This window comes from Astatotilapia calliptera, chromosome 6 (genome assembly GCF_964374335.1).
Source record: "Astatotilapia calliptera chromosome 6, fAstCal68.1, whole genome shotgun sequence".
In the NCBI taxonomy this organism is placed as follows: Eukaryota; Metazoa; Chordata; class Actinopteri; order Cichliformes; family Cichlidae; genus Astatotilapia; species Astatotilapia calliptera.
Genome location: NC_137427.1, coordinates 37,273,814 through 37,287,092, shown reverse-complemented (window position 1 = coordinate 37,287,092; position 13,279 = coordinate 37,273,814). Strand labels below are relative to the sequence as shown.

At 40.7% G+C, this 13,279-nt stretch overlaps 1 protein-coding gene across 2 annotated transcripts in view; it reads right to left on the bottom strand.

Annotated features, from left to right (window-relative positions):
* The window catches only part of LOC113024664 (venom factor-like), a 33,729-nt gene that overhangs the window by 13,419 nt on the left and 7,031 nt on the right, over window positions 1-13,279 (bottom strand). For both annotated transcript variants that reach the window (XR_013909838.1, XM_026171914.2), the window contains exons 13-29: window positions 12,727-12,842; window positions 12,482-12,625; window positions 12,108-12,320; window positions 10,611-10,814; window positions 10,149-10,304; window positions 9,905-10,034; window positions 9,126-9,194; window positions 8,522-8,797; window positions 7,538-7,904; window positions 5,241-5,326; window positions 4,175-4,314; window positions 3,884-4,093; window positions 3,718-3,778; window positions 2,188-2,271; window positions 1,900-2,103; window positions 1,599-1,674; window positions 1,177-1,339 (exon numbers count right to left, since the gene is read on the bottom strand). Coding sequence is in view for 1 of the 2 variants with exons in the window: in XM_026171914.2 (XP_026027699.2) it covers window positions 1,177-1,339; window positions 1,599-1,674; window positions 1,900-2,103; window positions 2,188-2,271; window positions 3,718-3,778; window positions 3,884-4,093; window positions 4,175-4,314; window positions 5,241-5,326; window positions 7,538-7,904; window positions 8,522-8,797; window positions 9,126-9,194; window positions 9,905-10,034; window positions 10,149-10,304; window positions 10,611-10,814; window positions 12,108-12,320; window positions 12,482-12,625; window positions 12,727-12,842 (2,699 nt within the window). In the remaining variant the exon portion in view is untranslated. The remainder of the gene's footprint in view (window positions 1-1,176; window positions 1,340-1,598; window positions 1,675-1,899; window positions 2,104-2,187; window positions 2,272-3,717; window positions 3,779-3,883; window positions 4,094-4,174; window positions 4,315-5,240; window positions 5,327-7,537; window positions 7,905-8,521; window positions 8,798-9,125; window positions 9,195-9,904; window positions 10,035-10,148; window positions 10,305-10,610; window positions 10,815-12,107; window positions 12,321-12,481; window positions 12,626-12,726; window positions 12,843-13,279) is intronic.

Here is a 13,279-nt window from a genome sequence, read left to right as displayed (position 1 = left end):
GGAGGAGGAGGAGCAGCCGGGTGAAGGGCTGCTCCTGCCGGGAGCGGTGGAGGAGCCGCTCCAATCGGAGGCGGAGGACGAGGTGGGCGAGGGGCTACACCTGCCGGAGGAAGAGGAGTCGCTCCACCCAGAGGTGGACGAGGGGCTGTGCCTGCTGGAGGCGGAGGCGCAGTGCGGGGAGCCGCTCCAAACGGGAGTGGCGGAGGCGGAGCAGCCGTGCGAGGAGACGGAGGTCCCTGCTCCAGAGCAGCCTGCGCAGCCGGAGTTGGAGGCAGAGGAGCGGGATAGCCCCGCTAAGCCGGGGGTCGGCGGGCTGGCTAGTCCAGCCTCGCTGCCACCAGTCGATTCTGCGCGCCTGACGTCTGCCCAGCCGCCTGTGTACAGGAGCTCACAGCCATGCCTGTGGGGCCGTGTCCGTTTGCTACGCGGCCGACCTCCGGACCAGCTTCGCCGTTGCCGCTGGATGCGCGGGCGGCCACCAGAATGGACGCTTCCCCGTCGCTTGGGCTGGGGCGCCGATGTTTTGGGCCGAGTCTCGCCCCAGTTCGCGGGGGGGGGAGTAGGTTCGGCCAGATTGCTCCCCGGCCTCAATCGGGCGATGGGGGTATGTGGTGGGGCGTGGTTTGCGGTGCCGTGCGGACGCACCTGCACGGCATCCGCAATCACGCCGGCCGTGTTAAAACACGGGGACTCAGGGGTTGGTGTGTGTGTGTGTGTGTGTGTGGTGTGGCGTGAATTAAATAAAGTTGGCTCTGAACGTTGCTCCGTGGTCCCGCCGTGCCTTATTCACGCCACATCACACACACACACCAACCCCTGAGTCGCCGTGTTTTAACACGGCCGGCGTGATTGCGGATGCCGTGCAGGTGCGTCCGCAAGGCACCGCAAACCACGCCCCACCACACACATTTATTGCAATTAAAGTTTTTATTTATTCTGTCGCACTCCATAAATTCTACATTTCTGTGGCTGCACTGAATAAATTTGTCCTTTTTCACATCTGATTTTCAGTCGTGTGTTCAGGCTGAGAGGTTATGCTCGTGAAGACGTGTAGTTTACAAGAGAAACTATACAAGGACCAGGAAATGAAAACTTTTCTCTCTTTGAGTGGAAACCACATAGATTACCAACCTCACAGTGTGAGTGTGTGGCTGTATACGTGCATGTGTTTCTCACCGTCATGGTAGTGCTGTAAACTGGGTTGTCCTCTACATACATTCCTTTATTTTCTCTGAGTTTGTTCATCACCAGGTAGACCAGAGGGTCGCACACTTGTTGCTTCTCAATGCCCATGATGGAGTGAGCCATGGAGAACACCTTTACCACATATGCTGTGATCCTGTCAATCACAATCTGTCATATATATGATTTATCTAACAGAATAAATTTATCCATTTATGAATCTCAAACTGATTTTCCTCACTGACTCACTTCTGTACAGTTTAGCACAGTAAAACTGAAATAAACATGTATTGCTTTTGTTATGTGACACATGTAAGTTGGAAAATCACTACCGCAAAGACTAATAAAAATAATATTTTAGTGTTGTCAAAACTGAAATACTTGAAAGCTCTAAGAATGTAAGGATTCGTCAGTACCAGGTACTCGCTCCTTCCCTCCTGTAGGGCGGGTAAGAGCCGTCACGCCTTCTGTATGCCAGCTGATTGTCATAGCCTGAAAACACAAAAGAATTTCCTGTTTTAACCACAAAGACATAGACAATAACTAGGTGTTCATATTCCAGCCTTTTGTGCTTAGTCAGAAAGTTTTTTGCAAACTGGTTTTAGATTTCTTTTGCAAACCTCAGCTTTTATTGTAGAATTAAGCCATAGAAAATAATAAAAACAGTAAATCCCCCTTTCCTTCTTTTTTGTTCTTCGCTTTTTGCTTTCGTCTCACCTCTCTTGATGTACTGGAGAGCCTCTGCTCTGCGCTGCACGCCTACGCTCTCCCAGTTGTCAGTTCGGTCTAAGTAGAGGGTGGCAATGAGGGGCAGAGTAATGGAGGCTAGGTTCTGCTCCACACAGCCACCAGGCATCCTGATCAGAGATCCCAGAGAGTCCTCGTTGATGGAGTTCTCAATACTGTCTGCTAACACGCTGCCTAGTAGGGAAAAAGAAGTTTCATGAACAAGCCTCCTTCTTGGTTTCATTTTTGATCCTTCTCACCACTCTGACAGTTACTGACCTCTGACATTGATCAATGACTCAGGTTGAGAGTTTGGCACTACTGACTCCAGTTCAATCTTTCCAACACGGACTGTCTGCGTTCCTGTTTTGGATGCAAACATATTGACACCGAATTAAAAATGAAGAAACTCAAAGGGAGCAGATATAAATGTGAAACCTCATAACTTTGGTAAACTTTAGACCCAGTTCCATAAAATCTAAATAAAAACAGAATGCAAAGATTTGCAAATGTCACAAAACCACATTTTATTCATAATAGAAAATATCAAATGTGAAAATGCACCATTTTAAGAAAATTGTTATTTCATTTTGAATTTGATGGCTGCAACACAATACAGGACAGGGCTGTATTTATCGCTATGTAGCATCCCCTCTTCTTTTAACTACAGTCTGTAAAAGTCTGGTAACTGAGGAGACCAGTTGCTGAACTTTTGGGAGAGGTTTTCCCGTTCTACATCCGAAATAACAGTCTGCAATGCTGGGATCCACATGGCCTGACCAACAACCCCAATGCCAAACGATGGCACCTCTCTTTGGAGAGTTTTTCAGTCTATCCCAGACCCTAGCTGTTCAACGGGTGTCCTGGGTGTTGGATTTTTTGTTTCACGTGTGGTTAAAAGTAGTTGTGGGTTTAAAGAATCGATTTTCCTGATTCAAATCGATTTTAGTTTTAGAAATCGCTCCCAAAACTATTTCAACAACCACCAAACAGCTAGTGTCAGCTTTGTTTTTATACATAGGCTAATTATAAAAACATGGATATGTCCTGATAAATGATCAGAATTATAACATTTCTGACTGTCTGAGTCAAATCAAATCGGGACCTTGTGAATCAGAATCAAAGCAGTTATAGAAATCGAGTCTCTTTTGAATGAGGTTTGGCACAGAGAAGATGAGGCAGGAACTAGTATGTGTGGATAGCTAAATGTATTCACAGACAGTGAGTTCGGGGACTGATCACATGCCAGTTATTACTGCAGTGCTGTCTGAGAGTCTAAAGATCAAGGGCACCCAATTTTTCAACCCTGCCCCCTTGCACGCAGAGAGATTCTTTTTTTTAGATGATGTTATGTATGATAACTGATGATAAATAAATGAGGGATACTAGAGCAAAATTTTTCTGCAATTTTTAGACTCAGTTTGTGAACTCGGTGAGCCTCTGCCCTCCTAATCTGTTCGTTTTAGAACTATTCATGTTACTGAGCTGCTACCAATAAACCCAGTTAGTCTCCAGCTGTTCCTCCAGCTGTTTTGTTTAGTACCACATACTTTTCCCACTTTTTTTGAACTGTGCTTCTGCCATTAAATTCAAAATGAGCTAATTTTCCATGAAGTACTAAAGTGTGTCATTTTAAACATTCGATGTTCTTATTATAACTCTATTGTGAATATGCATCTATGAGATTTTCAAGTCATTACATTCTGTTATTATTTACATTTTACATATTTGTCACAACCTTTTGGGAACTGTGGTCATAAAATAGGGAATGACACATTATCATACCTCACTGCTTACTCATCTACTTACCCCCCTCAGCGGATGGGTTCAACACCACACTCCAAACTTCAGTCTTCTGCACTCCATCGAGCTGTTTGTATCAGGAAAAAAGGTTTTGATTCAAGAAGATATGTGTTACTTATTAATTATCTTCTAAGCACACAGAAAATGCCAGTTTCATCACACAGTCACTTACCACTACCCGTAAAAGCTTCTGGATACGGTCTCCTCCCGTCATGTCTCTCCCGAGCACCATCACCTCCAAGGGATGTTTTCCCACCACCAGCGGTACAATGGTGTAGGGCACAGCTATCGAAGAGCCAGCTGGCACTGTCACTTCCTGTGTGTGTCTGTCCTTGAAAGCAATGCTGCATATGCCTTCAGTCTTCATGAGCACCACCCTGACCTGAGCAGAAAGCGATCAGCCGTTACAGAAGAAGAAGCTGGTAATTTATGAGAAAGAGTAAAAGTAAGTCAATAATCTTACATGTAGTTCCTCAGAGCCGTAGTTATGGACCACAGCTTTTATTTCAACCTGTTCGTGTCTCGCCACTGAATATGGCAGCTTCAGCTCCACAAAGAAACGTTTCCACGCTCTGAAGTTGTAGGGCTCCGCAACACAGAAACCTGCAGATTCACAAGATGGTGAAAAACGTCTGTGAGGGATTAGGATTCTGACAATTTCTCTATCATTCGGGTTGATGATAGAAAACAGGATAGTTTGGAAACTTTTAATCGTGGAGCATTGTTTGCCACTGTTTGTTTTCACCTGGAGGTGATGGAGGTAGAGCACATTCACTCTGTTGCCAAGTGTGAAAGTATATTATTTTCTTTTGCTCTGAGAAATTGGTGGTTGACAGAATGTGAAAAACGTTGTCCTTAACTTTTAGTTAAACATAGAAAAGCAAAACTTATTTTTTTAAAATGGTTAATTTAAGAATTGGGTTAATTTTTGATTGTTGCCAGGACACGATATTTCTTATTAATATAAGACATCCCTACAAATCATGCTTTAATCTTACATGGTAGTGTAAAACTTGCTGTCATTTCCTCCTGATTAAACTACTGTAACTCCTTATACACTTGATTGAGCCAATAAAATACACACTGTCTGGAACAACCTCATAGAGGAAATCTGATCACAGTATCTTCCAAAACACTCTTAAGTTAACATTTGTATACATTTCTCACTGACTCTTGTTTTATGTTGTTTTTTTTTATAATATTTTATCATCTCTCCTCTCCAGATCTCTCCTGTCTCTCTCACTATGTCTATCTCACTTTGTAAAGTATTATGTCAATGTGTTTTGAAATACACTATATAAATATTGTGTATTATTACCACTATTACAAAAAAAGTGTTGTAACAGTATATCCATAATCAAACATAATGATAATTTTTAGATAACATCCTTTTTTGGGATTACACAAAATAACCGTTTTTTATCTGGAAGTTTAAATGTGTTTCCCATTAAAGCCAGACTGCATCAATTTCCAAAAACTGAGTCCCTAACCAGTTAAGCACTTTGATTCCCAGTTCGCTGTCATCTCACCTGTGTGGGGTGATGCACTGACAGCCAGAAGCCCCCATTCTGTGATGCTATCAGGTAAGGGGTCCCCCATTGTCAGCGAGGCCAGCCTGTTGATAAGATCCATGTTATTTTTTTTTTTATCTTACAATAGATCCAAGCTCAAAACTACAAGTAGACAATTGCTATACTATATTATACTATGTAGAAATTTTGCATACTCAACAGAAAATGTGTACAGTATAGATGTCTAAATATATATTTAAAGTAAGATTTTAAAAAAATAAACCTTTTACAGTTAATACACAGAACATTTAATTTTAAGTAAAGTTTTTCTTTTTTGTTTGTTTGTTTTTTTCTGTTAACAAACAACAAATCAGTGTTTAATCACTAACTCCATCCCATTAGTTTGAGTCTGATCTATCATGAAGTCTTTATTTCAGAAGAATAACATTTGGTAATGATTAACTAATGAATAATGGAGTACACTGAATTTTACTTTCCACTAATGTCATTAGACTTAAATTTATTTATGAACTTACCACCTATGACACCAAACATGCTGTATATAAAAAATAAAGCACTGACTAATAAATTAACATGAATTAGATATTACTAATCACCTGTGTATATTAGTTATCATTGTTAGCTGAAACATAACTAGCCAATAACAATTCATTAACTACCAGTTTACTGTAGTACGAGTTATGATTATGGCATAATAATGTGCAGTTTAAAAAATGACACTTCTCACTCTCTTTTATCTCTATTAAACTGCAGTGAAGGTTTCTGAAGTTTCAGCAAACAATCTATAAAACATTAACTTGGTTCTAGACACTAGCAGATGGTTTTCACAGAGCAAGCACGACACAGATACAGTGCAGGAATTTGTGTTGCTACATTGTGAGTGTACGCACACACACCGATGGTCACGATGGTGAAACACAGAATGATGTTGTGTTCATGTTTTCTGCACTTAGAACTGTTTGTTCTGCTGTTATCACTGACCGAACAGCACGATCCCGCTCGCTTAAAAAAATGTTTTTTTCTTTTATCAGACAGACAGATTGAGAGAAATCAGTGAGCGATGATCCTAATTAGTCCATTAATCTGTGGATGTTGACAGAAGGACAGCATTTCAAGCCAAGTCTTGTAAACTTTTCAAATACTGCGGACATTTAAGTGTTGCAGCAACACGTGTTTAAAAGTCTATTAGTTCAGTTCGATTTGATTTACTGTATCACACCAAAACACAACAGTATTCGCCTCAAGGACCTTTATATTGTGAGGTGCAATAAAAGTCTTTAAAGGTCAATGGATATGAAATACTGTGTTCCTGCTAACCCACAGAAACGCTGGTTTACTGTCTATTTTTATCAGTGACGATGAATCATGATATTTTACAAACCGAGTTACACACTGCTAGTAGAGTGTACACCGCAGTCAAATCAACCCACTGAACTTGAGTTCAGTTTTTTCCCACTGGAGCCCACATGATATTAAAGCATCTGTAACTAATACTTTCAGTTTACCTGTTTCCTCCACCATGCTTTCACACTGTGATAAATTTGGTTTAATATGAATTACATGCAAGTGGGAACAATCACAAAGGCTACACTAAGGGCGGATATTTGCATTATTGTGATGCGGTAACTGTGGATTTGCCTAGAGCTGATACTGATCTGTGTTTGTCTCTGTGCTTGATTTTTAAGATTTCATTCAGGTGGTTTATCACTAAAGAAAAAGCTGTTACCAGTGTCCATGATGAAGGGGTGAGAAGTAAGTGTAGGAGAGAAAGGCAGTATATGACGATGCTTTAAATATCGGACTAGTGGAAAGTTAAAAGTATTAATGAACAGAGATGGGCAGTAACACATTACAACTAACACGTTGCTTTTTTCAAAGAACGAGTAAAGTAAGGGATTACTATTGCAAAAAAGTAATTAGATTCCTATTACTTTCCGGTAAGCACGCTGCGTTATGGTTACTAAAACGTCATTGTGTTTGTGAGTATGTCTCATGACAATGACATGAGTACGTGCAACAACTGTGGCAGCAACAGACGTGTGTAGATCAACATGCAGCGTTTAAAGCTTGGAGGTACTGACATTACTTTTAGTTTGATTCCGTAAAAAGTGGCAAAAACATTAACGTCTGCTGCACACTATTTTCAAGTAATTTGACCAACATTGTTTATGACTCAAGTACTCAACAGTGGTTTAATTGCATGTCCCGCTTTGCAGCTGAAACAACCAAGTTACTAACTAACCAATCAGACTTGTCTTCATTAGATGTAACCTCTGGTCTAATCATTTACTCACCCGTCTCTGCTGTCTCTATCTGCCTGATTGGGCAGGTTAACATCCATCCACATCCAAGACTCATAGAACTTGGAACGCAGATATACGTCAGCCTCATCTGTATACTCTTCTTCCTCTTCGCCTTCCTCGATGATCTCTTTTGCAATTGAACTAAGCACATCATATTCGTCCTCTGCTTTCCTCGCATAATTCTCAAGGTACACTTCACGCCCAATTGGTCCAGGCTGGCCGGGAAATGAACGCAATACTTCAGTTTCAGGTGGTCCAGGTAGTCCAGGTAGTCCAGGTCGTCCTGGTAGTCCAGGTTGTCCTTGTAGTCCAGGTCGTCCTTGTAGTCCAGGTTGTCCAGGTGAAGGATATCTCCAGTCTGTAATATTTGAATATATTCACACAGTTATGCACATAGTGTTTTAGACAACACCCAGCAGATTGTTAATCAAACAATCAAGATGTGATTAAAGTATAAGCGTTTAGCTTTTACTGGTGTTGACTACATCCATAGTTATTATTGGAGAAATTAGTGAAATGTTTTTTTGTTTCTTTTTTTTTACATAATAAATAAAATGTTTCTGTAGAACATGAGGTGCTCTTAAACTCCAAAAATCTATTGGCGATCTCAGTAGATGGAGCAGGAGATGCCTTCTGCCCTGATCAGAGAGTTTCAGTGCTGTGAGTAAAAGAGGACAAAATGCTGCAACTGGTGCTCCACAGGAAAACAGTAAATGTCAAGCAGACTGTTTTCCTAAGAAGCAGCTCCCAGTAAGCTAGCAGAGGTCAATGTCCTTAAACTGATTTGAGAGGACCCAAAGTTTTAGATTTGTGCCAAATCTAGAAATGTCTTTAAATAATAATATGAACTATTTTTGATTAACTATTTTATTGTTATACTGCTAAATTTTAAATTAAATGTAAAAAGCTTTGACATATCAAGCTAAAATCAAAGATATGAATGCCAAATTGATGAGAAAGAAGTATAGAAATTACTGAAGTTCTCTTGCGAGAGATGTATTCTCGGATGTGGCATAAAAATGTGAGCAGCAGTGGTGGTGGGAACAGGTGTTGTAGTGGGTGATGGTGTCGTAGGAATCTCTGTATTAAACGGCTGGTCCCTCAATGTGGCGCAGCAATAGCGGAACGCCCGGATGCACTCCCATCCCTCAGTGATGTAGAGGGAGCGTCGTGTGCAAGAGTACGGCATCGGGATCTCCCGAAGGCCATCTTTACAGCAACGATACTGCAGCTTCTCCTTGTAGTGACTCTCTGGAGGCAGAGGGGTGGAAGAGAGGTAAGCAGCAGGGTCAGCACCAGTTGTATGATACTCTGTATTTTGCCATTTCTATGTTAATGAAATGCCAAATTCTAAATGTCTAAAAGTGCGTATAATAAAATTATTGATAATGTTGCCCTGCATCTGCTGTTTAACCATAACATTTAATGAAATTCACCTTCTCTTAACTTAATTATTTATTTGATGCCATAAATTTCACACTAATGTTACAAGGTGGAAAAGCATAGAAAGCAGAGTTAAACTGCAGGCACAATTTATACGAGCTAATCTCAGCTGACTAAAAAAACAGACAGCACTCACCCAGCTGTGCTTTACGTCGCAGCAGTTCAGCAGAGCGCCGCCTTCTGGCATTGCCTGGACACTGCATGGCTGGGGGAAGAAGAGTAGAATAACACTATTAATCTTTGTATACATAATCAGGGTTTAAGGTGGGATTTGTGAAGTGTTGAGACATCTGGCATGGTGGTGTAACACAGGGAGAAGAATAAGATGCGCAACTGCACTGAGGTTTACTGCTTTGTATGGGTTTAATTCAATTCATCAAGACATATAAGGGGACAGATTGGCTTAAATATAAACGGATGCCTGCTACACTTAATGTAAAAAACTGAAACTACTTGCCAGTTATACCCTAATTTCAAAACAACTGTGACATTGTTTAAAATAAACATAAAAATGCAATGATTTGCATTTTTCATTGTGAATAAAATATGGGTTTATGTGATTTCCAAATCATTGCACTGAATTTTTATGTACATTTAGCTAAATGTCCAAGTTTTTATGGGACCGGATTTGTATAAATCTTAGTTTTAAGTCAGTTTTAGTATACTAACTTTTAGCTAAACCCATGCCTAATAGAAAGCACTGTAATATACAGCACTGTAATAGACAGCACTGTAATAGACAGCACTGTAATATACACCATGATGGCCCAAGTGATGAGCAGATTGTAGAAGAAATGGCCTTAGTAGATGTAGAAAGGTCTGATTTGCGGCAGAAACATGGTCTTCAGCTGCTATAAAGGTAAAGAGGGACTAAAAAGTTTAAACTTTCCACAGATGCTCCATGCTGATAGATACCTTTCCTATTTGGGGTTTGAAAGCCACGGCTGGAGGAGAAAAGCAGTCCTGCATCTTGAAATACCCCATTGGCATCTCGGCCTCCCCCTCGTGTGCAACCAATATCACCGTGCTCGACCACATCCCAAATCTGAGCAGAGGGTTCCATTAACAAAAGGTGAAAGGACTTCTGCATTGCAATTGTCTTTTTCAGTCTATTATCAATATTATAAAACAGAAATTTTCCAAATCCAAAAAAGCACACCTTCTTTTGCGTAAGTCTGTCCCTGCTGAGAAGATACACAGCGTTGTCCACGGCCACCAGGCTGACCTTTGCCCCCGGGTCACCTCTTATCTTAAAGCGAAACATCTTCCCAGGAAGGTAGTCTCTGGGTGCGCCGTCCACTGGCCCCACTGTGAGCTATAGCAGAGAATGAAAGCAAAAAAACCCAAAAACACACAAACAGAACCATAAAAGACTAAAGAAAAGAAAAAAAAACTTTTGTTTGTTGGTTTTCTTGTTATCAGAAACATTTAAGAATGCAATAAAATCATAATTTAAGACTAGTTTAATAATGGTTAATGAACACACCCGGAGTAACTGGGGGTTCAGTGTCACGCCCAAGGATACTCTGACACGCAGACTGAAGGTGGCAGGGTTTAACCACCAACCCTCCAGCTGGTAAACACTGTACCTTCTGAGTGAGTGAGAGAGCTGAGGACTCACCCCTCCTCCAAGACAGGAATCCACCACATCTATCCAGAGGGAGTCGGACACCACCTCCTCTGTGTCCATCCAGGGAATAGTGTAATACGCCACAATACGAAACGATGGCATCATGTCTGGTGTTACCATCAGCCCGATGCTGGTGACCAGCTGACCAGTTATATCCATGCGCCCGGCTTGTATGATTTTTCCTTTACTGAGAATCTGAGAATCACACACACACACACACACACACACACACACACACACACACACACACACACACATATATTTAGTGTATCGAGGAAGTATTCAAAGTGCTTCACTTTTCACTTTTATTTTGTCGTGTTATTTTAAAATGGATTACATTTATTTTTCACCTTAAACTTCTAAACACAACACTCTATTATTAAAAGATGAAAATATATATATATAAAACGTATACAAAGGTAATTCCAGCCTTCGCCATGCCATTTAGAATTGAGCTCAAGTGCATCCTGATTACACTCATCATCCGACAGATTGTCCTGTTGTAAATTTCTTAGATTTTTGCATATTTATCACACTTTTTTATTGCCTCTATCAGTTTGAATAGGGTTACAAAACCATTTCTAAGGCATTACGACTCCAGTGAACCACAATGAGAGCCATTATCCGTAAATGGATAAAACTTGAAACAGTAAAGAACCTTCCCAGGAGTGGTTGGCCTCAACAACTCAGCATCAACGGCTCATCTGTGAGGTTACAAACAAAGCTAGAACAACATATAAAGAACTGCAGGTCTCACTTACTTCAGTCATATTCAGTGTTGATTCATCAATAAGAAACACACTGAACGATAATGGCATCCATGGGACAGTTCAAATGAGAAAACTACTGCTGACCAAAAAGAACACAAAGGTTCTTCTCACATTTGGATTCACAAGACAAAATGTGAGTGCTGTTGCATCTGGTATAAAGCTAGCACAGCATCAAACAGTCATGGTGGTAGTGTGATGGTCTGGGCCTGCTTTGCTGCTTCAGGACCTGGATGACTTGATGGAGCCATGAATTATACAAGACTTTCCTGAAGGAAAATGTCTGACCATCAGTTTATTTCCTGAAGCTCACGAGCACTTGGGTTTTGCAAAAGGACTATAATATGAAACAGATGAAGTCCACCCCCAAAGACTCAAAAAAAAGAGGTTTTGGAATGGCTTCATCAAAGTACGACCTTGCCATTCATGCTTGAAAGCGGAAGAAGACGGCTGTAGTGATATATTTTTTCTTGATAGATAGATAGATAGATAGATAGATAGATAGATAGATAGATAGATAGATAGATAGATAGATAGATAGATAGATAGATAGATAGATAGATAGATAGATAGATAGATAGATAGATAGATAGATAGATAGATAGATAGATATTTGTATTTGCTTTATCTTTGACTGTGTGTTTTATTTTTTATTTTTGTGGACAGCTGATTGTCCCACATTCTTTTTTATGTTCACGTGTATTAGAACATGTCAGCTCACCAGGTAGGTGATAAATTTGATGAATCCTCTGAACGACTCATCTGCAGGACTGACTGTGAGCTTCACGGACAGTCTTTCTCCTAAAGACACTGTGGTAGTTCCTGTGGAGACATGCAGGTAGTTCTTTTCATGGTCATGGGTGCTGTAGGAATAAACAGTGAACTGCTGCTTTGCCTGCTGCTCTGGTCTCAAGCCATCCTGTGCTGTTTCAGCCTGCAAAAGAGGAACAAACAAGTAGAAAAGAAAAAAGTATTAAACTAAGACCAATACCTGTAGCTAGAAATGTAACTAACTTATTAGCCTTCATGACTTAAAAAAAAAAAAATAGATCACACACACAGGTAGAATCAGTGAGGTAGAACAGTCATACTAACAATGATGGTTTGTGGTTGATCATTCTTGGGCATGTTGATGGCAGCTCTGGTGGTTCCGGAGGGCACGAATAATGGGGTGTCCAGCAAGTTCAGCTTAACCAGGACGTTACGAGCCATGGAACCATCATGGTGGCTCACCTGAATCTGGAAAAGATTGCTCTATCTTTTTAGATGCTCACTACAATATTTATTTGAACTTTAATAATTAATTCAAATAGAATGAAAATGCAGAGAATGACCCTTACTGTGAAGTCAAAAGGCAGGCCTGGCTTGAAGTACTTTGGTATGTTTTGGAACAATAAGACGTAGGGAGATTCCACAATTTTAATGCCAGACTTCTCGGCCTCAACCAGATCACTTCCTGTAATGATCATCAAACAATCCAAAAAAATATATATATATAAATAACCACTGACGTAATTAATGTTGTGAACAGAGAATCTAGCCTGCATCAGACTAGTGACATGTCCAGGGTGTACCCCACCTCTCACTCTATGATAGCTGGTTCTAGCCCCCCTACGCCCCTGATAAGAATTAGTAAAAGAGAAAGGATAGATGCATGGTGGAACACAGAATCAAAAGGTTCTTGGAGAAAAGAGTTCTGTGCAGTGTGGAGGTGCACTAAAGGTGAACCATTTCATGTCCATTTTCAGTTATTGTTGCTTGAGCTGTTAGTTAGTACTGCAGCAGATAAACAGGATTTTGCTTTTCAGCATTTTAACTGTTTCCCCCCAGCAGCAGCAACATGACCTACATTTCCAAATAATATGATACTAAAGAGAGTCAAAGGTTTTGATT